The sequence below is a fragment of the Falco naumanni genome, chromosome 5 (genome assembly GCF_017639655.2).
Source record: "Falco naumanni isolate bFalNau1 chromosome 5, bFalNau1.pat, whole genome shotgun sequence".
NCBI lineage: Eukaryota > Metazoa > Chordata > Aves > Falconiformes > Falconidae > Falco > Falco naumanni.
The window spans coordinates 21,710,317-21,734,571 of NC_054058.1; the positions used below are offsets into that span (position 1 = coordinate 21,710,317).

Here is a 24,255-nt window from a genome sequence, read left to right on the forward strand (position 1 = left end):
GTGACTTCTTCAGAAGGAAGAGAGCTGAAGTTTCCAAATATAGTAGAAATCTTATCCATGAAAGGTACCTAGTATACTAATGGAATGGGGTTTTATGCTTCAATACAGATTCCTTCAGGATATTATCTCCAAACCATGAATTCCAACTTGCACTTCAGTGGATTTGTCTTGCCAGTTGCAGCGATGAATGTAATAAGCATCGTGCCACTACTGATTCTTGTTCCTATTTTGGAATGCATTAACTCATATCTCTTTAGTTCCAAGGACACTGGACATTCTACAACAATTTACATTGGTATGTATAAAATACATGTGCTTATACAGTTTTAATATGTATTCTGTTTTTGAAAGAGAAACTCCAGCAGCTGACGGGTGATCCTGTACAATTGTTTCTGAATATAAATGTTAAGATAGACTTGTTTGGGGATTATTCTCAGAGATGAATATGTTTCAAAGTGTTGAAAAGACAGCCCTGCAAAAAAAATACTAGGTATCAAGAAGAAAATGCATAGCTTTTGACTAGGACAGAGACTGAGACTCTTCGGACCAATAAAAAATTTTGAGACACACTCACAAATAACTAGGAGTCATCCTAAGGCATTGGTGATACAAACGGTACTAACCATTTAGGCCTGAGACTTATTTTGATTAGGTTGTCTCCTATACATTTATCCATTGACTTTTGGCAAGTTAATTTACTTTGAAAGACTTTTTTGGGGATGGGACAGTCCTTTAGTAAGTTGCTTTATGATACTGGAGAGAAATGTTCACTGCTCAAAATGGTGAGTTTGGATTTAAATAGCTAGGTTAGGAACAAAAGCGCTTTTTTTTTTTCCTGATATCTTTATGCTATAACTGCATCAACATTGGGACTGCAGCTCATAAGAGGGAAACTGTGTTATCACTAGTAGAGTTTATTCCAGACTCTGAAGTTGCACCACAAGTGCAACAAAAGTGTCTAGTCTAATTCTGTGTCTGTAATAGGTATTTTTAGAACTGGTAAGCAAAAGAGAACATGCAGACAACTATGTAAAACAAATGGACGCGTACCGCTGGACTGCTGTCTGCCCTGAGTAGGCTGAATATTTCACAGGTGGAAGGTTATACGGAGAGGTACAGCTTTCCTCTCTAGTACTAGAACTTACATTTGAATATTTAGTATGGGACAATTGTCCAGGTGCTTAGTACCTTATTGTATATTCATTTAAATTAAAATGAAGAGGGATCTCCAGAAGGGAAGTATTCTCTCTTTCTCATAGAAGTGGTACAAAGAAGCCTTCTCTGTTGTGAGTCCCAGTGTTTTTAACAGTAAGCATTGTAAGGTCGGGCTTGCAGACTGGTACTTATTCCAGAGAAATCCATAGCCTGGAAGTAATGGTGGCATCAATATAGGTTGGGCCTCCCTCTGACAGTGATGTGTGTGGGGTTTGAGTTGGGGTTCTTTTTATTTTGTTGATTGTTTTTTTAATTACCCCCAAACCTCTTATGTTCTAGGATCTGGAGGGATCCTTTGCAACTATCTTCTGACATCAGCTACACCTAGCACCACCAGAAAAGCAGCTTCCATTCTGTACTCACTTAAAACTATTCCCTTTCATAGATACTCTCATTAAACTTCTTACATTTTTTTATCTTCCAGCCTGCATTACAAATCTCAGACAAAAATATTAATAAACGACTATTTTCTCAGTGTGCTGCTATTAATTCAGTGCCCCATGGCAAGCAGCACAGTGAGTACTGACACACACAGAGGTATTAATCTGACTAAATTAGCCTAATTACGAGTGTTATTAAGTTTTATACAAACCAGATGCATATAACGCAGCAGGCTGCAATTACCCTAGTTTTTAAAATAACGTCTGCATTAAAACAGAAAATGCACATTCAGATAATAATTTTCCTTAAAACCGTGGAAATTTCAGGTTGGTGTTATTGTTCTATCCTGTTATGTTGAACAGCAGTAGAATATATGCAGTGGTTTATTCTTAATAGCTTCATTTATTAAAATAGCCTCCTGTTAGGGGTGGTAAATTACCTGAGGCATAAAAATACCTGTGAGTACAGGCGATGGCTTTAGATATCCAAGTATAAGACTGCACCTGCAAATATGGTAGACCTCTAAGTGCCAATATTTTTGCCGACAGTTAATTAGGTTCACAATTATTTTCAGAAGCAAAATTGGGAGTATAAATAAGCTGTTGGTGTTAAGCCAGCCTATAACTATATTTTAATTCAAGTCTTGAGAGGAAGAAATATAAATAGTTTTCCGGAAAAATTCAGTATGTTAAGAATAACAGTTTTCAAAGATGAACCATGTAGACAATATTGAACTCAAAATGTCTGATTGCTCTGTAATAAGGATCTATATGAAAACTGTAATCTATATTACTTTCTCTGTAGTTGGTGGTTTATCTTTAAATTAGGTATGTTCTAAAAAAAATTAAAATCTTAACATAAGTGTAGATTGTATGTCAAATATATTGAGTATCTGGACCTAATTATGAAAAACATAAGGATTTAGTAAACAGATATTTTTTTTTCCAGTTTCATAGTTTGTTTGTGGTTTTTTTGGTGGGAGTGGGGGGTTACGTATTTTATGCTATTTTAGTCAATAGTACAGGAGATTCAGCAGAGAACTGAGGGTGTGTCCATCAGTTATAGGCAAGAGGCTTTTGCTGAAGTACTTGAACCATAGAAGTTCTTGCTCTAATATTCTTAATGCCTGATTACACTGAAATGTTTTACTAATCTTAGATTTACTTCATCCAAGAATGACGTGGAGAACAGCTTTCTGTACAGCACTCTGTAAAGCAAGCCTCCAGTCCAATGTCTGTTTGAGGTGATTTGGGAGTTGATGACCATGTCTCCTTAAAAGATGTTCTGGTTTAAACAGATGCTAATTCCAGAGAAGCTTTTTGACCTGTTTTACTCAGGATATGAGATCAAGAATCACAAAGGTCCGATACAACCTTAGTCTCTAGATAAGATAAACAACCTTGTCCTAGTATCAGTTCCAGGTGTTCCTAAAACAGCCTGTTCTCCAAAATCAAAGCCTCAGATGGTCATTCCAAACTGCTTGCTTTAAGGAGTTCTGAAGTGAGAGGAGGTAGAGGGAAAACTAGGTCTCCAAGGCTCTGTTTCTTCCTCTGCCACATAATGTCTCAAAAGAAATATTACACTTGTTGGGCATTCAGAGGTTACTTTTTCTGAAATAGTTTGGCTTTTAGTAAGGAAAATGCTTAAAATATAGCACTTTGTAGTAATATTGAACTGCTTGAGGTTTCTTTAGTACTAACGTAATTTTTCACTAGGAGAACTCTTGCTTTGGTAGATTACAAGAAGATCCTTGAGGGCTTTATACCTGGCCTGGATAAGGTGCATTGGCTAGAAAATGCTGTTGAATTCCCTCCTGTCATCAATTTTCAAGCAATAATTCATTGATGTTCTTATTAAGCACTAGAGAGGCCTTAACAGCAAAAGAGCTTCCAAGCCTCAGGTTAGGCAGGGGGGAGGGTATTTGAAGTTGTGAAAATGCAGGAAAACTGTTGGTGGATGGGTGTGAGAGTCTGCTGCTGAGAGAAAAAACCGTGATGCGTGCAAAGACCTAACAAAACTAAGGCCATTTGGCTGTATGAGTTTTCTGCCTCTCCTGTCCTGACACGCAAAGAGTCAAACTTTGTATATGTTATAATATGAAACAAAAGCCTTTGATTGTTGGCAGCAGATCTATTAAGTATAAGAATTTCCAGTCGTGAAGTGAGAGGAGACTTTTTAAGACTATTGGAAAAACATAGTCCAGGTATTTGAGCCCAAGCTGTCAAAAGGACCCAAATTCTCACACCTGTACTTAAATTATGGCTTAGAAATGCTGAGGAATCACAGACCTAGTCAAAATCAGTGGGAGCTCAAAAAGATCAAATCAGGAGTCTAAATGTTTCAAGTTCAGGAGACTTAATTGAAAACTTTGCTGTCTTGGTGGTTTTCTTTTCTGAGAGGCTACAACTGTTTCATGCTGTCAACGTCAAGAAATATGAAATCATACATTTAAATAGTATCCTCTATGCAATGCGTGGTGGAGTGTGCAGTATTAAAAAGACATCTGAGTTTATTACAAGCTTTTATCTTGCATTGAGTCTAAACATACAGGAGTTTTTACCTGCCCTGTGTACTTGTGCCTTACCACTGAGCGGGTGGCAAGGCTCGGTGGGTTGCATGTGCAGTAATATACTGAAATGTATGGTGGAACATGCAGTGGTACTTCTTCAGGACAGCTGAATAAGACGGGAGACAACTGTAGTCCAACAGTTTATGGGTAAACACTTAGAAAGCTGGAGATTTTCTCTTCCAGTAATGTAGCTCATCTCATTCTAAAATGTTAAACAGTCCAGCCAATGTCCCATAAACTTTCAAAAGGAGTGCAAGGGAACTCTACAGCAAAGGGAAAGGGGAAAATGTAGGAGTGCTTGATCTCCTGAGGTGTGAGATGCACTGCTGATTTTCCCACACACAGCCCTCTTCATCTACCATGGCCTGCAGCCTTAGAAATCTAGTGTTTCGACTGCCTGAACTACTTCTTTTTACATAGAAAACAAATAGGTAAAGTATGTGTGTGTATTGCAGAATATTATTGCTGCTTGAGTAGGAGAATTTCCCTCTGCTTGGTAGTCTTGTTACTATCCAATCTCGTGATATCTGAAAGGGCTGCTGCCTTTTCTTTCTCTTCTCCTTTCTTACCTCCCCCAATCTTTAAAAGAAAAAAAAAAAAACAAAAACAAAAACAAACAAGCCGGTGCTGACCTGAAGTCCCTATGCCATATATTTAGAGTTAGGCTTGTGGTGTAGCCAGCACTCTTTATTGCTTAAGTGTCCAGAGCGGATGTGTTTGGGGGGTAGCAGGGGTAAGCTTCTTTTGCATCTCCTAGGACTTTGCTTCATTCTAAAAGCGTGATGACCCTGTAACTAAAACCTTGGTGAATTCTCTCTGTGCTCTTTACCCAGTTGTAGGTCAGTTATCTGCTGCACTTTCCGTGATGGTTGCTGGCTTCTCTGAAATACACCGAAAGCATTTCCCTCGGGTGGAGCAGACTCTTTCTGAGGAGGTTCTTCTGGTCTCCTCCATGCCTTGTTTCCACTTAGCTCCTCAGTATATCCTACTTGGAGTGGCTGAGGCCCTGGTAACTCCCTCCTGTAAGTAAAATCTAATAGACTAAAGCAAGAGTGTCCTGATTCACAGAGAATTTTATCAGCTTCCTAAAAATAATTACTGTCATCTGATATTTTATCCCTTGCTCTCTTCAATGGGCTAAATGAGCAGATCTGTGCTTTACCTGCTTCAGAGTAGCACAGTTTGTCTTGCTAGCTGTAACTCAGTGAGCAATGACATTGTTCCAGATTAACTGGAAGGTAACACAGCCCAGTCAGGTCCCTGGGGTGCATAATCCACCGTTTGGTGGGGGATGGTGGGAGTGGTGGGACTCTGGGCTCCGATGCGTGACTGGTCTTGAAGCTGAACCTGCTTCAGGCAGGGGCTGGACCAGGTGAGCTCCTGAGGTCCCTCTGACCTGAAGTCTTCTATGATGATTTCCTTGAGATGGAACAAATAAGCACATGACAGCTGAGCTGTGGTTATGGTCTATGAGAACTTTTTAGACCACAAAGTAAGGTGAAGCAATTTAGCTTAACCATTTTCATTTGTGGACCCAGCTAATGAAATTACTGTGCATTTTTCACTGACACAGAACATATGCAGGCGAGTAATGCGATTCAACTGACAGGCAGGCTAACCTGGAGAATATTGTAGACAGTTGCAAAATTTTTGTTTGCTCCAATAGGGAGCCATGTGAACATACCTGCACAGAAGATCATGCCTTAACTTGTGGCATGGAACCAGAGATAAGGATTCCTGTTTTGCAGAACACAGGCAGAGCTTAGCTCGCACCTGCCATCCATAAATTGTGTAGCCACACTCTTGATTGTGAGTCTGAACCTTCTTTCCCTTCCATAATTTACCTTTCCACATCTATGCAGACGCTCCCGAGGCTTATTTTCTTCCAAGTACACAGAGTGCTTGCCAGTGTTTTACCTTGCAGACCTTAAAAAAAAATGTTAGCATTGCAAAAATAATCTAATCAACATTCACTTTAAGAGACACAGGTAAAGTAATTGACTAGCTGATCTCTGCAGGCGTTTAATTCTATAGGTTGAGTGTCTATTGTTCCAGTACAACCCCAGAAATCTTCAGATTTTTATTTAAAAGCAGGAAATAACTTCAGTATTTCAGCTTCATTCTTACACTCTTAAGACTACTAAGAGCTGTGGGTCATGGTCTGTCACTGAAAAGGTAATTTTCTCTAGTTTTAAATACTTAGCACTTTTATAATGCCTCTTCATCTGATAGCTCTCAAGTACTTTACTGAGACAGGTTTCTAGGCAGGTAATGTGGTTTCTAGGTTACAGGCTAAGTGTAACTGAAAACTGTGACCTTCTCTGTTTAGCTTAACAAAAAAAAGGTTAGGAGGTAGCTTGCTTAGTCTTCTCATGCAGAAGCATTAGAAGAATTTTGCTGGTAGATTAAGGCTTTTTAATCTAGCATGCTGGGACAGCAGAAGTCCAATAACTGGAAGATGACATTAGCTTTTAGAAAAGAAATAAAGCTCAGTCTTATGTTTTCTTTGGGGTTGTTTTTTTAAAATCTTTTTAAAGGATTGTGATTGGAATTTCTTAGGAAAAGTTACCTTCCCCATTTAAATAAAGATTAAGCATCTTGCCAAGAGCTGCAGTTAGAGGTGCAATTGAAGAACGCAGGTAAATTGGGACCTAGTCTGCATTTGAGACTTGCATATAGAAAACTAAATGTAGGTACCTAAACCAGTAGGTTGCTGCTGTAGTTGATGGGGATGCAGGCGTCCCTTCACTTGCTCGCACACAAACGTCTGGCACCACTTCTCATGGAGCACCTAGACTACGCGTGCGGGGCAAGCAGGCTCTGCACTGTCTGTGCGGCCTCCAGCCGCTGCCGGAGAGGAGCATGGTTTTCCCATCGGTCTTGCACCTTATCAGACACCCTGTGCAGATGGCTGAGGTGCACTAGAGCATTTCAGGCAGCACCAGTCATCAGGCTGCTGAACTGAGCCTCAGGTTTGTGCTTCAGTTTGAACTGAATTTCTGTTCGGGAACTATTCAGTGGATCTCCATGGATGGTAATGACAGCCTAGACACTTAAATAGTTGTTTCCTCTTTCCTGACATTTTACTGCCTCTCTTATGCAGAAGGTCAAATTCAATTATCATTTACTTGACGTGAAAGTACATGATCCAAGTTGAAGACAGAAATGTTCGCACTTGTAATCAGAGGGGAAAGAGGGGATATCTCCTTTCTGGAGTGCTTGGTTAGAGGACCTAGTTTTGGCATATTGAAATCTTTATCTACATCAGTGTCCTGATACTTACAATTGTGTTTATACAATATATTTCATTATCTTGTTGATAGGAGGTTTATATAATCATTTGCTTCAGGTGGCATGAGCATCTCAGAATAATATCAGCATTTAATATTTCCCTAGCACTCAGGTAGCCTTTTAAAAAAAAAAAAAAATGACAAAATAATTGCTGTCCTCCACAGTGTTAGAATTTAAGATCTCACAGGCCTCTGACAGCTTGAATTTGTATCCCTAGCTTGGTTTAAACTAGGAAATTACTCTTTTATAGACAAATGATTTAAAAGGGGGGCCAACAAAAAAACCACAACCAACAAACCCACCACAAAACCTCCAAAAATACCACTGAAAAAGAAAAAAAAGGCACAAAAAAACCCCAAAAAAACCAATACAACTCCATCCTGTGGGACAATATTAGCAGGCATTTGCCCCCACAGTCCATAAGGTTACTGGTGAAGGGAAGCCAGCCTGCTGGCCACAGCAGCTGTGTTACACTGCCAGTGTCCAAGCCACCTGCTGCGGCGTCACTGCTTTTCCCTACAAAGGGTTAGAAGATTTGCACTGTTTGCTGAAGTGCTGCAAGAAGATCACCTGTCCATCAGAAAGTCTCAGACCACTTAGAAATGGGAAGCCTTGTAACAAACAGCTCTTTTAAAAGGATATATTGAGGATCACTTCACCCACCAATGAAATGCAGTAGTCTTCAGGGTGAAATGCAGCAGCTGTTTAATAGTTCCCGGCAGCGCCATGGGAGAAGCGAGGAGCAGAGTATGCAATGGGAGCAGCAGGGGTAATTTAGGCAAGTAGGATGCAGTTACCTGGCCTGAATTTGGCCAAGCTGTGTATTTTACACCCCTGCTTTTAGAAGGGAGGAATAGCCAAAAACTTTTTAGATTCTTAGTGATTCATGTTAGCTAGGACACTGATTGTACAATGTCTTAGACTATACTGTTGCATCTACAGATGGTGTCCCAGGCTCACCTGCTTTCTTTTTCCCTCAGACTTTTGGTTCTTATTGTGAATGAGGAAAAAACACTATCCATGTTTGGTTTTTTCTTTACTATGCTTCAAAATCTCTTGTTTGGACATCCAAATTAAAAAGGATGGAAGAAGATGATAATAAAGTTTCATTTGTATTCAGAGCTGTTTCAGGCAACTCAGCATCCAAACAGGATCCTCTGCTGACAAAGTTTCTCAAGCTGGAGGTCATTCAAACAACTAATAAAGCAGGCTGGGAGAAACTGGGGCCTGGAGAACAAGTGTGGATGAGGGCTCAAGGTGTGAAATTAGAAAACAAGAGGTTTTGATAATCAACAAAAGTTACTCAAAAAGAACAGCTATCATAAAGGCTTACTGCTACTGTAACTTAGTTTAGTCAAATTACAGCTGGTGGGTTTATTCATAATCATCCATGCTACAATGGCATGCTACAGCTCCTTGTCACCACCATGGCTGTTGCTTCTTCTGGTTAGGCTTCTGGCAAGAAAGTGAAGACCAATGTCTTAAAAATTAGCCAGCAGCTCTGGGGTTTTCTCTCTGGGGAAGAGGAGCATTTTCCAGCCTTAAATTAAAGCAAGGTAACTGTCCAAGTTAAGGTAGAGCTCTAGATTTTGGAAGTATTCACTAGTGACCATGCTGCATTGGCTCCGGCACAGGAGGTGCTGCTGTCCTGTGGTTGAGTATCACATCTGCTCTCCTCACGCTTGCTGACTGTGGTGGTGTTCCTCTGATCTTGCTGTGCCTGAGGCTTTGAAAGGTGAAAGCAACTGTCTGGGTGAAAGGTCTTTACATACTTGTGGAATACCAATAGTTGTATGTGTGGTGGTTTATTACGGAGATTAATTTAAAGAGTTTAGATAATTCTTTGTTAACAGGTAAATGCTAGCATGTCCACTTGCCCTTCTGCAGCAAGGATATTCTCTGTAAAATATGGGAAGTCCCTATTAAAGACACTTTGCATTTTTTTCTGTCTTATCTATCTTCTACCATTGTTTACTTCCTTCTTTAATCTGTAACTATATCTGCTTCCTTTCTAAGGTTCCTTACTTTCATTCCGGTTTGTGCCAGAAAGAATTAGAGGGATTTCCATGCATTTTTTAACTCTCTTTAATGGAGCTGGCTGCTTTATGGGAGCTTTCATTGTTCAAACAGCCCATGCGGGCACTCAAGGTAAGAATATGCTCACGACCAGTGTTCCTGAGCAGTTTTCTAATATTATTGATTTGGAGAATTAGGCAGAAGAATTAAAGGGGATGCCAAAGTTTTATTGATTTGCTCTCACAATTAAGATAGAATTAAGATAGGAAATAGCCTTCTAGCTGTAGTCATCCAATTTTAATGAGTCATCTTAGTTTTGATAGAGCTATTGAAGGATGGCATCTTGCAGGAAGCCCTCAACTCCGATCTCTATACTTCTGTCCTGGAAGACAAGAAAATAAATTGTCTAGGAAGCACCTTTTTTTGTTCATGAAGAAGTATGTTCATGTTAGGCATGTTTATGTGGAAGCCTCTGGCCATGAGAGCAATATTAGTGCTTTGAAGAATGGAGAACATAACATGCCAGCCTTTCTATTCCACAGCGTTGCAGGGGAAAGGAGGTTGGGTTGAGTGTTTTAAAGCTCTCTGGGGAATTTGTTCCACTGCTTCCTTACACCTCTCCATTTGTGCAGCTACTGGAAAAGCCAGATTCTGGGACAGTATTGTCTCACTGTGGTTTTACCTTTTGCAGATAAGTTCTGCAATTCCCAGACAGCTTAGTGTTTCAAAAGGAGTTATTTCAGATTTGGCCTGCTGAGGAGAACTTAGTATAAGCCCTGAACTGGAGACTTCTGGGTTGCTGACTTTCAAGACAGGCCAAAATTGTCTTAGTCTTTTTTCCTTTGCCAATGAGTCTTTGTTCAATACAGAAAGGCTTGTTTCATAAGTAAATTTTAAAAGTCCTTGACCCAAAGGACAGGGATCCTTCTGCTCACATGTCTGAAATAGTTCCACTTGCTGAAGCAGTACTTCTAAAGATGCTTGCCATCAATAAGTTTAATTGTTATTGCATTACAGAGAACTATTCTCTTACAGAGCACAACTGCTGGCTGTAATGCACAGCACCGCTGCAGTTACCACAGCTGCAGAACTTTGTAACTGCTCATAGTTAAGATTTGGGTTCTTCTCTTTCCTGCATAAAGAACCATGTAACTTAAAACAAGGGAAAGTGGGTGTTTTGAAAGTGACAAGAAATTTTAATTCCTACTTGCAAGATCTGAACAAACGAATGGTTCTTTGACATGCAGTGCTGTTTTCAAGTTAACTATTCCATTAAAATTTCATTACAAGACATAAAAGCATCACCTAGAGATGGGTAAAAAACCAGGAATGCTTACCCAAATGAATCAGGCAAAGATCTAATAAGTACCGAGGTATCTAGTGTGGAGAGCAGAGCTCCTTGAATGTCCCCCAGTGGAATAGATCTTTTTTTCACTAGGTAATATGGGTTCAATGAAACTAACGCTTCAAGAAAGATTGTATTGCTGACTCCTTTTTTTTTTTTTTGTTTTTTTTTTTTTTGTCCTTCCCCTCCCACTGAAAGTATGGAAATTACTAATTTTGATAATGTTGAAATATTTTGGTTTAGTAAAATTGACATATTTTACTGCACTTTGACTTTACCTATAATTAAATATTTATAAAATAATTAAGTATAATGTCAGTATCAAAACATTTTGCCTACATAGTGCCACGATATTCCTTTATAGAATATTTTTATATGAAGCAAAAAAGGAAATCAGTTTTTGCATTTGGTTTGCAATGCAGTAATTTTTTGTCTTATTTTATATCAAGGTGATTCATTCTTTTTATGTAAGCCTGTATGAAAACATTTAATTGATTCAAAAGAGAAAATGTTCCTTTCTTGCCAGAAATACTTTTTTATAAGAGCCTTCAAATTCTTATATTGGCTGGGACCAAAAAGCCTGTATTCTCAAAATTCTCTGCAGACCACATTTACCATGTCTTAAATCTTTTTGCTCAAGATTTTTGAGTAAGTTGAAAAAGTTTCCTGGCTAAAATACTCCTTACTTTTATGAAGTTGGTTGGCCAGCTTCTCTACTTAGCTTTGGGAGAAAAAAAAAAAAAAAAAAAAAGTGTAACTGATGTCTGTCTGTAATTTTGTCAGACCTCCTCCTGTTCCTGTAGATGGAATGGACCGTGCCATTATCCTGAGCAAACATCACTCCTAAATTTCCAAGGAATTCAGTCTGTAGTCAAGTCAGATCAAGCTGCTGTATTAGGATGGAATAAGCCCCTAAAAAGGGGAAGTCCTTTGCAAAACTTGAACATCTTCAGAGAAAATATGGTGACAAATGTTTAATGTTTGCTCTGTTGCTGTAGTTAGGAGCATTAGAGGTTACTTTCCCTATTAGTATGTAACAACATGTTATTGGGCTCTCACATTTTATTTCTAGAAATAAGTGGAATCTCACTGGGTATCTTCTTCTCAGTGTTCCCTGCTTGAATGAGATTAATTATTCTAAGTTACCACAATTCATGCAATTCACAACTTGTAAATAATGGAGATATTCCTCTATCTTCATTTGTGTTGTTATGCTTCAGGCTGAAGACATAGTGTATTCCTCTACTCGTGGCAGCTAGACTTTTGTCCTGCTCATTCATAGATCAAAATAGGCTTGGGATCAGACTTCTGTGGACTGTAGTGTGGTACAGACTATAACAAAACCAAAGAGGCAAATCGGCTTGGTTTTGTTTTTCTCCTAGTTTGATAGGAAATGTTATATACAAAACTGTCTTGTTCCATTTGTATTTTTTTCCAACTCTTCCACTGTGCTTCTTACGGTATTCTTTGATGCTTGTGATGAAGAGTGTAAGACCAGCAAAATAATATTTTTTGTTAATTTATGAAGCCTAATGTTTACTTATGGAAACTTCTAAAGACGACAGCGCTTCAGAGAATAAAATTGTGACCACTCTTAAGTCAAACTAAGGTCAAATGACACAAATTAATCTCTCATACTGACATTTGATATTTTTTTCATCTCTTTTAAAGAGCTTGTAAAAGATTTGGAATCTGGACAATTTATGGAACTGGGGGCAAATCAAACCAACTGAAACTTTTTTTTCGTCTCCCCTAAAAAGCTGAACTAATTTATTTATATTGGAAGACCAAAGTTCTGTCTCTTTTGCTGAAGGAAGATGATAGTGTTTATGCCATGGGTTTGTAAGATTTAACAAGGCTTAGCGTGCAACTCTTGGGCTATGGCTGCTTTTGTCTTGTCCTATGATTCTTGTTTCACTAAAACCTGAGCCAAGACTATTTCTGGTTCTCCCATCTCCAAGCAATGAGACCATGTTTGCCATGAAGCAATTCAGGGTACAGTGAAGTAGATCCTCCAGTGTGTATTTTGAAGTGCTGAAGCACAGAGGGTGTTGACAAAATTTAAACATTTTTGTATCCTATTTCATGTCACTAGTTTAGAGTTTTATTTGGGTTTTTATTGGCAAAGTTGATCAGATATCAGTCACATTCAAAGCTGCATTAATCATTTTTAACGCATTTATGGAGAATGGTGCGAAGACGATAAAATAAGACTTTTTAAAAAATCTGACGAGTGCAAACAGATGATGGGTGACAGTGATATTTTCAGTACAAGCTGGGAAACTGCTTTCTTTTGGATCTCTTACCTCTCCTAACATTTTAACGGAAGAAGATGCAAGACAAAACCTGTCCTCCTATGCCAATCATTTCAGAATACATTTCTCTAAAAATATTAATGTAAATATGTAAGGAGAAAAAAAGGGGGGGGAGGGGGGGAAGGGAAGGTCAGAGGTAGGAAACTACTCTGAACACAGTTTTCCTGCTTGTATTTAGAGAACTGAGGGGGTTTTGTGGGTTTTTAAGGGCAAGGGGTGGTTCGGTTGATTGGTGCTGTGGGTTCTCCCCACCCCCCCAGTTTGGAACCTTGTGCGATTCTAAATACCAAAGAAAATAAAGCTAAAGGATATTTCTTTCAGTCCAGATGGTGGTGTCCACTGGTGCCTACTTAGCTAATAAGGATTAGAGGCAGACTGAGACTTTAATTTGGATATGATTAAACACTAAATATATGCCCAGTAGCATGATGAAATGATAGAAGGCAATACAATCCTTTTGTAAGACATCAATTAATTTTTTCTGTGACAATAGTCCGGGTAGGTTGCAGGATAGCTGTAAAAATGCAGGAATCCATACAGAATAGACTCACTTCTGGCATGTGACTGTTTTGCTCTGTCTTCTGTGTTTTCCCAATACTAAAATGTGACGGTGTTATTCAGTAATCCAAGCACCTTTTATGTAACTTTGGGCTTTGTTGTGAATCCCTTGAGAGCTCCAAGGGTGCTGTTGTAGTAACAGATACCTGGTATGCACTAGTATATTTCAAAGGCTGGCTTACAGCCCTTTCCACGTCATCTTTGATGGATAGCGTTGCCAGCAGTTTGTCGCTGTCAGTCATCCACCAGAAGCAGCCCAAGAAAGTGGGTGGGTTTTTTTGTCCGTGTCCTAAATCTTGCTTCACCCACTTTTCTGTCTGTGTTAGTAGGATCGAGTGTTTTCTCTTGGTATTGTGTAATGTTCCTCCTTCTTGTACTACCTGAGCATTTTTCAATGCAAAATCGACAGGACTGTAAAATGTCGGTGAAAGTTTACCAGGCACTTTATTTCAACAATATATGGTATAGCAGGCTTGAAGAACTGACTTTGCCTAGGCTTAATCTTCTAATTTCTTCTAAATTTGCCATGAAATGCATAACTGATTCACCTCTAACCTATAAGAAAAAGCTCTTTAAAATATACACAGCTAAAGGAAACTTCTGCTTCTCTGTGCTGATTCCTGCTACAAAGTATTTCCATTGTTGGAATAAAAATGGAAATCAGGAGCTTGTTGTAGAAAGTTAATTCCCAGTGAGCAATTATCTATGTGGCAAACCAACCCTGTAATTGGCACTTCTGTTGGCAATCTCCATAGAAAAGTAAAAGATTGACAGAACCCAAAGGCGATGTCTTTTGGGGGCAAGTGAATTGTCAGTATATTGCATGCTGATTCAAGGATGAGGAAGTGCTGGACTCTTCCAACACAGCAGTGCCCAGGGCATCTTACTCCAGTAAAAACAAACTGGCCCAACAACTTGCTGATGCTCATGGCTGGGAGTGAAATCCTGGAAGTATGAAGCCCAAACCCAGTCAATGGAGGGTGCTAGAGTCTGTGTTCAGCTGGTGGAAGCTGTTAGTGGGATGAGAGGTGAAAGCGTCTAAAGGGTTTTCATTCTAAAATGAAACACATGGGTGATGTTTTAACACTGGTGGCCGTTCTCCCAAGGCTTGCTGCCAGCACAGGATCCCCTGTGCAGTAAGTGTAGGTAGAAGTGAATGTAGTCCAGGTTTATCCCCTCTGTAATGGAAAACCAGCTTCCATTTAAAAAGGGAAGTAAAAATGAAGTAAATGTTTTTGGCTGAAAATAGAAAACGGTTGCATTAATCTTTGCTGTATCCACCGATGAAAATACGTATTGGCAGCAGGATAACAGTCTGGGTATCTCTAGCACTGGTGCCACCCTTGTTTCTCCATAGAGGAAGGCACCCCTGACAAACCTTGCTGCCTCTTGCTGAAAGGAAAGGAAAGAAAGCCTTGCTCCTTCCTCTTGCTCTGGATGGAGCAGTGAGCTGAGAGCGAGGGGGGAGGGCTGTGGGAGCTGGAGTCTTACCATGCCCAGTCTGATCCTGGCCCTGCCTATGCTGTTGCTCTTATAATACAGCATTTTCCAAAGGCTTCGTGGTGGTGTTCTGGCCTCACTGCCTGAACGCTGGTGATTACTACAGATGCAGAGAGGAGACAGACCCATGATCCACAGGCCATGGAGGAGGCCAGTGGCGAAGTGGGGGCAGAACCCAGACCTCCTGCTTGCTGTGCTGCCCTCTCACCCTGATAACACCAACCGTTCCCACTCTCAACACTTCAATATGGTGCCTTTGCTAGCATTAAGGTAGTTTCAAAGGTCTCTTTTACTCCCTTCTCTTAGAAGCTGCTAAATTCCTTTTTCCTCCCCCCCCCCCTTTTTTTTTTTTTAATTCCTTAGCGCTATTTTTACATACATAGTTCCTATTCAGGTTCCATTGTAAACGCCATTCCATTAGGAAGCTCCTGCTGCTCATATAGTTAGCCTAGCCAATGTAAATAACCGAGCAGACAGTGTGAACTCTGCTTTGACAAGATGTAGCGCCGAGCCCCATGCCTGCTTTCCCTTTCATCAGATACACACGCTCTCTCCGTGACTTCTATCGGCCACTGGGGGATGTGAAATGAAAAACTACCTGATTGTGAATTATGACAGTAAAAGTTTATAAGCTACTAAAATGAAGTTATAGCACCTAGGAGCTCAGTCAACTGACAATGTTAAATGATACGTTTTAAAACTCGCTCTGAGATAATGCTACAAAAGGAACCGCACATGCCGCGGTGAGGTGGGGCTGCTCTGTGACAGGCGTGGAGCAAACTGTGGAGGAGTTAGGGAAAACTGCTGCACTGATGACAGTTGTTCTCCGTTAATCTCAGGAGAGGTAAAGGTAACTGCTTTGAAAAGAAATGTGTTTACAATTCTAAGATGTGGAAGAAAGAGAAAGATGTAAATATATGGAGGGGGGAAGGAGTAGTGGGGTGTCCTTTGACTGCTGGCGCTCCTGGGCTGTGGAACTGCTCTTTCTAATTAGAAAATGTTGACAAGCTAAGAATGGCATTGGATGGCTAAAGACGGCATTAGGGGGCAAAAGAATGGTTAAGGCTGTCAGGTCCATACAGCACAGCTGTGGCAAAGAAGGCTGCTTTTCCTCCTGTCCCTTTCGGGTCATTCCAGTGGTGTATAGCTACTATTCATGTGGGTAGGATTTGATAGCAGGCTTTGAGGGAGCAAAGAAAGGCATCCTTGGATGTGCTGGTGTTCCAATCAGAAGTGTGCTTTTGATCTGAATCTCCTGATCATCTCTGATTTGCATCATGGAGTGATCTTGGAGCACAAAAAAAATATAATTCTTTCCTTTTGGATGGAACTAAACCAAAAAAATGCTCGTGCCTGATATGTTCCAGCTGTTAGTGGGAACTGGGCTGATGCGAACTCCCCCCTGAGCTGTGTATAGTGTGAACATCACGTTCTCAGCGCTGGCAGTTTCACACTCTGTATTTGCTCCTATTGCACTTCACTACTTGGTAATGAAGACAGGCTCTCTTCTTTAAAAGCAATAAATATCCCATATTCCTAAATAATGTAAAAGGTCGTTACAGCAGTGTAGATCTCTCTCTGATATTCTGTATCTACTGTAACTTCTTTTTCACCTTGGTTTTATGTTTTTGTTGTAGTTGGTTATGGTACTTCAGGTACTGATTGTCTTCAAGCGCAGACTGACTGGAGCTGGCTTTCTTTTTAAACATCTTGATTACCATAGTTATTTACCACCTGAGCTTGTTTGCAGACTGGCTCCAATGCACAACATCAAAAGCAGTACAGTTGCAAACTAAAGCACACAAGAATAGAGGCAGGGAAGGCTCCGGGTTTACATAGGTGGTACAATCCTCTGCCGAACAAAGTTTAAGCTACCAAAACGTCCCAGACATCACTGCCAAAAGCCTTGGTAGAAAAAGGTCTGATTCATGCAAATAAACATCGTGTGTAAGACAAGGACACGTTACAGACTCATGGCTATAAAGGCAGCTATAAAGAAAGGTAAAGTAAAATGTCAGGTAGTGTCTTGACAGTGGAGCACCATCCAAAGAACTGAACAAATGCTTTTTATGCATGTGTGCTTTTGTTTTGCTTAAGAAGGGCCTGTTAAAAGCATGAGAGATGTAAATAAGGATTTCTACAGACCACCTTAATTCTGGCTTTTCCTAAAACTTTCACATTTGACACTCATTTAGCTATGTGCACAGGATAATATAGGGGGAAGGTGGCCCAATCATTGCAGAAGTATCTGTGCAGAGTTAAGTTTTCCAGTACACTTCAAATTTTTTAGGAAAGTTCTTCCGTTTCTCTAAATCTCTATTGCCTATCTGCAAACCATGAACAAATTACACTGTAGACTAAAAAAAACCATAGATGCTGTGAGAATGAAGTCTGTATAAATAGCTACAGGGGGGTTCAAAGCACCTGCTGTGATTGTGTCTTACACAAAGTTATGTTTGTGTCTTTCATATGAGCCACATCTCATCCTGCAAGGTAAATTAATTCTGCTTTAAATGTCTGCTTTGCCAGGCAACTGGTTTCCACACAAGCTGCATGAAGGTAAATTGGAGAGATTCTTCTTCTTCTTGGCTTCCTTAACGATAGTGAACACCCTGGGGTTCTGGACCATTGCACACAGGTATGTGTGGGAAAATGAAAGCTTGATGTTTCATTTGCAGATATGTGTAGAAATTCTTGTAAAACCTGTAAAGTAGTCTGTAATAAAGAATTGGTAGTGATAGGTCATATGTTATTGTTCAAGGCTCAAACTTTAGCATTTTTTATCTACTTTGAGGAGAAAGATTTCACAGGAAAAAGTATGTGGTAAAGTTAAAAAAACAAACAAACCAAAACCAAAACAACCCCACTGATAATTAGCCATAAATATTTAAGGGATCTTATTAACATAAAAATGTCTTGAAAAAAGAGCATCCTCTCCTTTACAGAAGGACATAAATATGTTGACGTAGAGTTTAGATCACATCACCAAGTTATCTTGGTCATGGAACTGAGCTCTGCTGCACTTGGCTTTGTACCTATATATTGAAAATGTTGCTGTTGTCTTAATGAGCTTCCATCTCCATGAGGACCATAGGTGAAGGGGTTGCAAAAATGTTACGGTTTAAGCCCAGCCAGCAACTAAACACCACATGGCCTCTTGCTCACTACCCCCACGTGGGGATGGGGAGATAATCAGAAGAGTAAAAATGAGAAAACTCATGTGTTAGAATAAAGACAGTTTAATAGGTAAATGCGCAAAACTTGCACACACATAAGGCAAAACAAAGAATTCATTCACCACTTCCATGGGCAGGCAGGTGTTCAGCCACCTGCAGGAAAGCAGGGCTCCATCACACACAATGGTTACTTGGGAAGACAAAAGCCCTAACTGCAAATTTTCCCCCCTCTTCCTTCTTCTTCCCCCAGCTTTATATACTAAGCATAACTTTCTGTGATATGGAATATCCCTTTGGCTAGTTTGGGTCAGCTGTCCTGGCTGTGTCCCTTCCCAATTTCTTGTGCTCCTCCAGCCCACTTGCTGGCAGGGCCTGAGAAACTAAAAAGTCCTTGATTTAGTGTTAACATTACTTAGCAACAACCAAAACCATCCCTGTGCTGTCAGCATTGTTTTCACAGCAAATTCAAAACACAGCACTGCACCAGCTACTAAAAAATAAATTAACTCTATCCCAGCCAAAACCAGAACACAAGAAAACAGCAGACTGCTACCGTTTAGTGTCGTATGCAGTGGTTTCAACAGAATAACCCCGAAATATTTTTGATACCCTACCAAGCAATGAGATAAAAGCAACTTTCTGCTGGAGACAATGGAACTGCTCAATTAGCCCACACACAGGAACCAATTTTGTTACCTGTAGAGCCTAGATTTAATTCTTGCCTGAAATCTTGCCTGAAAATGCTAGGAACTCACAACTGCAATCCTCTTTTACATCCAGGGTAGTTTGAAAGTTCGTCTGCCTCCTATATGCTGGAACATTTAATCACAGTTAACTTTCTGTTGTCAGTGTTACAAGTAATACTCATAGCTGAGAACAGGGACAGAAGCAAATTGTGCCACCACGAGTGGAAAGGGTCATGTGCGAGTGGCATTCTTTCTTAGGCAGTGGGCTGCAGTTCTATGGAAATCCTTCAGAAACCTTGATGCAGTAGTGATTTGATAATGACAATAATAGAAAATTTCCAAGGGCAGTGTACTTCTGGAACTCTTGAGAAAAATACTGCTTTTTCTATTACATATAGCACTAACTTTGCAGCACCAAAGATTGCCATAGCATCTTGTCAATTATTTCAGCTGTAACCTGAGACACAAGTGTCCTTTTATTCCAGTGGCTAGATTTTGATTCTCTTCTTTTAAATGTGACCCAAGTCATGATTAGAAATGTTTCTCTTGCACGTACTTTGTTTTCCTTTCAGAAGATGAGATTTTATTCTTCTGTAAAATGAAATTTTCATTTGTGACACTGTTGAAAACGAAAAGGTTTTGGTTATCAAAAAGTGGCCATAGAATTGGGTTGAACTCAACAAATAATTTTGCCATAAATTAACGTACTTATATGAAGACATCTATTGACCTCCAGTCTTCCAAAAAAATTCCAGTTTTATTTCAAACTGGTATTGCACTTCAAATTTGAGGGACCTCAATTTTCAATAAGATGACCAAAGCCTACATGAAATATGTTTTTGAGGTCCAATGTAACTGTTTCATTTTGTGCTGAATAAGACTTTTCCTGGAAAGGGGAAAAAAGGGTGATAACTATTCAGATAAAGACTGATTTAGGGATAGGGGGTAATCCATCTTTAAAACTCTAAATTAGAAAAAGTACACTAAAATTTCTCTGAGGAAAAAAGCAGGTTTATTTTAAAAAAATTTGTTAAAATGACACAGTACACCTATGATTAACACCTGCACCTCATTTGGCACTTCCCGTTCTGAAAGGTTCTAGGAAAGCACATATCATTATCCTATTTTTCAGGCTGCTTAGAAGTCCAGGACTCAGAAGGCACTGTAACTTGTCAAAGATTACCTAATAAATGAGTGAATTAGGTAAATAGTGAATTTACCTAATAACGAGTGAAGCTAATCCCAGAAAGGATGATTATTTTGCTTTTTCCTTCCCTGTCCTCCCTTGCAGATACAAAAATCTGAATCAGGAATTCACCAATGAGTTCAGAGGAAGTCTGCCTGAAGAAAACCTTTTGAAGCATGAAAAAGCCATCAAGCATTGTGATAGTGTCCTGGAAAGTTCTCCCATTTTGTCTCCTATGGAGAAAACTTGATAAAATTTCACCCTTTGACTAAATTTTGATTGTGTTATCAACCATCTTTCTGATAAATTACGTAGCATACTTAAGTGGAACTGCCAATGTTATTTATGAATTATCTTAGGAATAATGTTATTTATAAGTTTGCAAAATAGCAGTCATCGTAGAACTTAACAGTGCAACATCCTGCAAGGCCGTAACACATCAAGGGCAAGCAGAGCTCACTGCTTGGCATGGTTGATGGAAAGAGGCTTCTAACCTCTGTAGGGAAACAGGCATCCATGTGTATTCGTGCTTAGTAATGGTTCAAAATTAATAAACTCATGTATGCATTTAACAAATTACTTTGTGACTATCACAAATAATTTTGGAGTCTGGTATTGACTGCTTGATACTTGCAAAGGTACACTGGTGTGCTCTTTTTGGCTGTGCTACTTATCTGCTACCCAGCCTTCAGCAAGTTGCTGCTTTACCTTCAGCAAAACAGACACAGCTGCACTAACCTTCTTTGCAAATTGCTTTGAGATCTACCAAAAAATATACTGGAAACTATATAACAGTAATAAGTCTGTAAAGTATGTCATGAAACGCTGATGCTGAGGCATCTAGTCTTTTATTTGGCTGAAGCACTGTGAGATTTGTCGTTCCTAAAGGATGATACACAGAAAGTTGTTAGTAGGAGAACTGGAGACCAGGAATTTTTTACATCAAAATTACTAATTGTAGCCCAGGTGAAGGAAATTAGGAAAAGAAGATTGGGAAAGGGTAGCTGCAGGTGGAAATGGGTGGAAAAAAATCATCAGTAAAATGCATTCCACTTTAAAGATCTGAACAGTGTTAAACACTCCACAAACTGGGTGACTTGGGTATTGTGAGTGATGCTAACCTAGCACTTAATATTCAATTTTTTAAAAGTCATATTACTAAAAAGAGTGAGGATTTAAATTATGTCCTTATGTGATAAAGAAACATACCAAACCCAAAAACTAAAGGAGTACTTTTATATCAAGACATTTGTATTGAAAGTGGTAGTCAAGCCAGAATGCTTGCTAGATATGAGGAATGCTCATAGCTCATAGGAGAAACTACGTCAAAGGAATATAACGCAGATAGTGACACAGAGGGTAATTTGTGAGCTGAAACTATGGAAGAGTTGGTAAAGGATAGTGTCTCTCCACCTTTAACAATATTTAATGCTGTACCTTTGGGTTGAATGTTGTGAAAGGGGGAGCAAAATGGTAAATACATCTAAGAAGTAGTAAGGAAAGCAGTCAGAAGCTGTTAGTTTGATCTCGCTAGTATTTAAGGTTGTAGTTTTTTTAAATTAAAAGAGAATATTTAAAATCATGAGATAAAAGGAAAATTGAATAAAATGCAACACATGTATCAAAGGTAGATTTGCCAGCCTGCCTTAATGCCTGTGTGTAATGAGAATTCATTTTCTAAACACAACATGGTAGACATGATCTGCCTTGACTTCAGTAAAGCATTTGACGTGTGTCCTATGGGAAATAACTTATGAAGATGGAGACCAGGGTCAGCAGAAGAGCTACAAGGTGGCTGAGGGATCTGTTAAAGCCCAGATGGCAACAGATATTGTAGAAAAGGAAGGTACCCATCTGGAAGCAAGTTTTTTTTGTGGAACCTGTTTAATATCTTCCTTTGCGGTAAAAGAGACATGTGGAATGTGTATGGATGGACGGATGGTGGAGCTGAGTATACAACTCCCTGTTTGCCCTGTAAGGAGGATGGGGAGAAGGCTGCCTGCTTGCCTTGCCCTGCCTCTTGCCCTGCCAGCAAGAGGCAGGTTCTTTCTCCAAAAGTAACTGCATAAGCTGAGCTGGTGGTGGGGCTGTGAGACAGAGGGGCTGCAAAAGCGTGAGGGACCTAGTCTCCAAGGGCACCAAAGGCTAGGAGGCAGCCTGATTTCCCCATCTTTGAGTAAATCTGTCCATCCCACCTGACCAGCAATAAACTCAGCTTTAAGCTACAGAAGCTCCTAGTTTCTTTCCATAAAGAAAAAGTGACAAATTCCTGAAGACTTGACTTGACCTTTGTCTTGGCACAGAAGAGCTACAAAGATGCTGGCTGGAATCTGCTAACAAGAAGTTTGTGGTTGCTGTCAATGCTTTTGATAGTTATACACAAAAAGAGAAGAACTATGTAAAAGCAAAATCTAAAATTTAAGCTAGTGAGTATAATTGGGCTGGAGATGCTTTTAACACTTCATGATATTTTGGTTTTTTGTTTGTTTTAACTGTAAAAATAACAGCAGTTGGGAACAATTTAAATCAAGAACAGGAGAACAAAAAACCTTTTTTTTTTTCAGATAGTTTCTTCTGGTCCATGCTCAGGCTGAATGACCTCAAACTCCCTAAGACCCTTTTATTTTTCCCCCTCAGAAATCAAAATAGATGACAGCAGAGAATGGAATGCAGCTATTGCAGTGTAATTGTCTGATGAAGATCGTTCTGCAAGAGGATTATTTAACTTCCTGGGCAGGACCTCTCTGTCGTGCAATCACACAAGAAAGGCTTTGAGCAATGGAGGAGAAAGGAGTTGGGCAGCCCTCATAAAGAGGCACTCTGGAAGATTCAGGTTAGAATGGGCTTTAGGATGAATAGGTGACTACTGAAAACTATCTGCCTTCTTCATATAGGGTAAGGCTTCTTCTATCAGATTTAGTTAAGAATTTGGCCTTTTGGATCTATGGCAAAAGGAAAGGGGTGCCGATTGCTGGATTTTTACTTATTTCAGCTGGTGGTGCAGAGGAAGCTATATGCAGAAGTCTATCAATCACGCTTGCTGTTATGACACAGCAATTTAGTAGCTATACCCACCAGACAGGGATGCTTCTTGAACTGAAGCGTCTGGGACTCCATACAAAGCTGATGGACTCCTTTGCACTTTCAAAGCACTGCCTAAATTTTGTAAATCTTGTACCAGCACACAGTGAAATTAGTATGAAGGACTCTATAGGTTTGGCCTTGACTTTGAAAGAAGCTGCTTTTCAAATCTGGTTTAATACAATAGAAAAAAAAGAGGGGACAGAAAAATAAGATGTGTTTGCATGTGAAATGTTGCAATAAGCAAACGGAAAACATTAGAAAACTGCCTTTTCTGCAGCATTTTGCTGATCTATGGCAGTTTTCATAGGGAGATAACAAAACATTCTGATCTGATTGCCTGTGTTTGGGGTCATCTGTTGATGTTGTTTTGCACAAAATAAATCTAAGATATGCATGCTTTAATCTTCATCATAAAGGATTATAGTTTTGAAATTTATTGCAGAAAAAATTACCTCCTAGATGAGGTTAGGAGTGACCAGAAACATCCCAGTTCAGTTTTGTAGTTTTGAGTACTGCCTAAATTCTCTAAATCTTGTCCCAGCACACAGTGAAATTAACATAAAGGACTCTGTAAATTCAGTCTTGCCTTTGAAAGAAGCTGCTTTTTTGCTGTCTACCAGCTCTATTTATAACTATTTGAGTAGGTGCTGTGCCCAGTGGAGGTCATTACTAACCTTGAATAGCCATATGTATGTTGATTACTGCTTGTACAGTTTAGGGTGGTTTTTTTTTTTTTTTTAAAGGGTGAAATGTGTGTTTTATACTGTATTTGTGTATGCATACACAAAAAAAATACAAGTTCTGTCCCAGACAGTTCAGTGAGCACCTCAGTTAAGTCTAAATGCATGGGACACCATTTTGAGTGAGGAAGGGTGAAGAAAGCTCGCTGGAGAGGATTAAGATCTCCATCTGTTAAGTTTGCACTGATGATAA

At 39.5% G+C, this 24,255-nt stretch overlaps 1 protein-coding gene across 4 annotated transcripts in view; it reads left to right on the plus strand.

Moving 5' to 3' along the window:
* The window catches only part of SLC15A5 (solute carrier family 15 member 5), a 71,315-nt gene extending 50,501 nt beyond the window's left edge, over positions 1 to 20,814 (plus strand). For all 4 annotated transcript variants that reach the window (XM_040593862.1, XM_040593860.1, XM_040593864.1 and 1 more), the window contains 5 exons: positions 109 to 295; positions 4,999 to 5,187; positions 9,473 to 9,604; positions 17,720 to 17,828; positions 20,344 to 20,814. In XM_040593862.1, coding sequence (XP_040449796.1) covers positions 109 to 295; positions 4,999 to 5,187; positions 9,473 to 9,604; positions 17,720 to 17,828; positions 20,344 to 20,488 — 762 coding nt within the window. In that variant the 3' untranslated portion in view covers positions 20,489 to 20,814. The remainder of the gene's footprint in view (positions 1 to 108; positions 296 to 4,998; positions 5,188 to 9,472; positions 9,605 to 17,719; positions 17,829 to 20,343) is intronic.
* Positions 20,815 to 24,255: the final 3,441 nt, after the last annotated feature.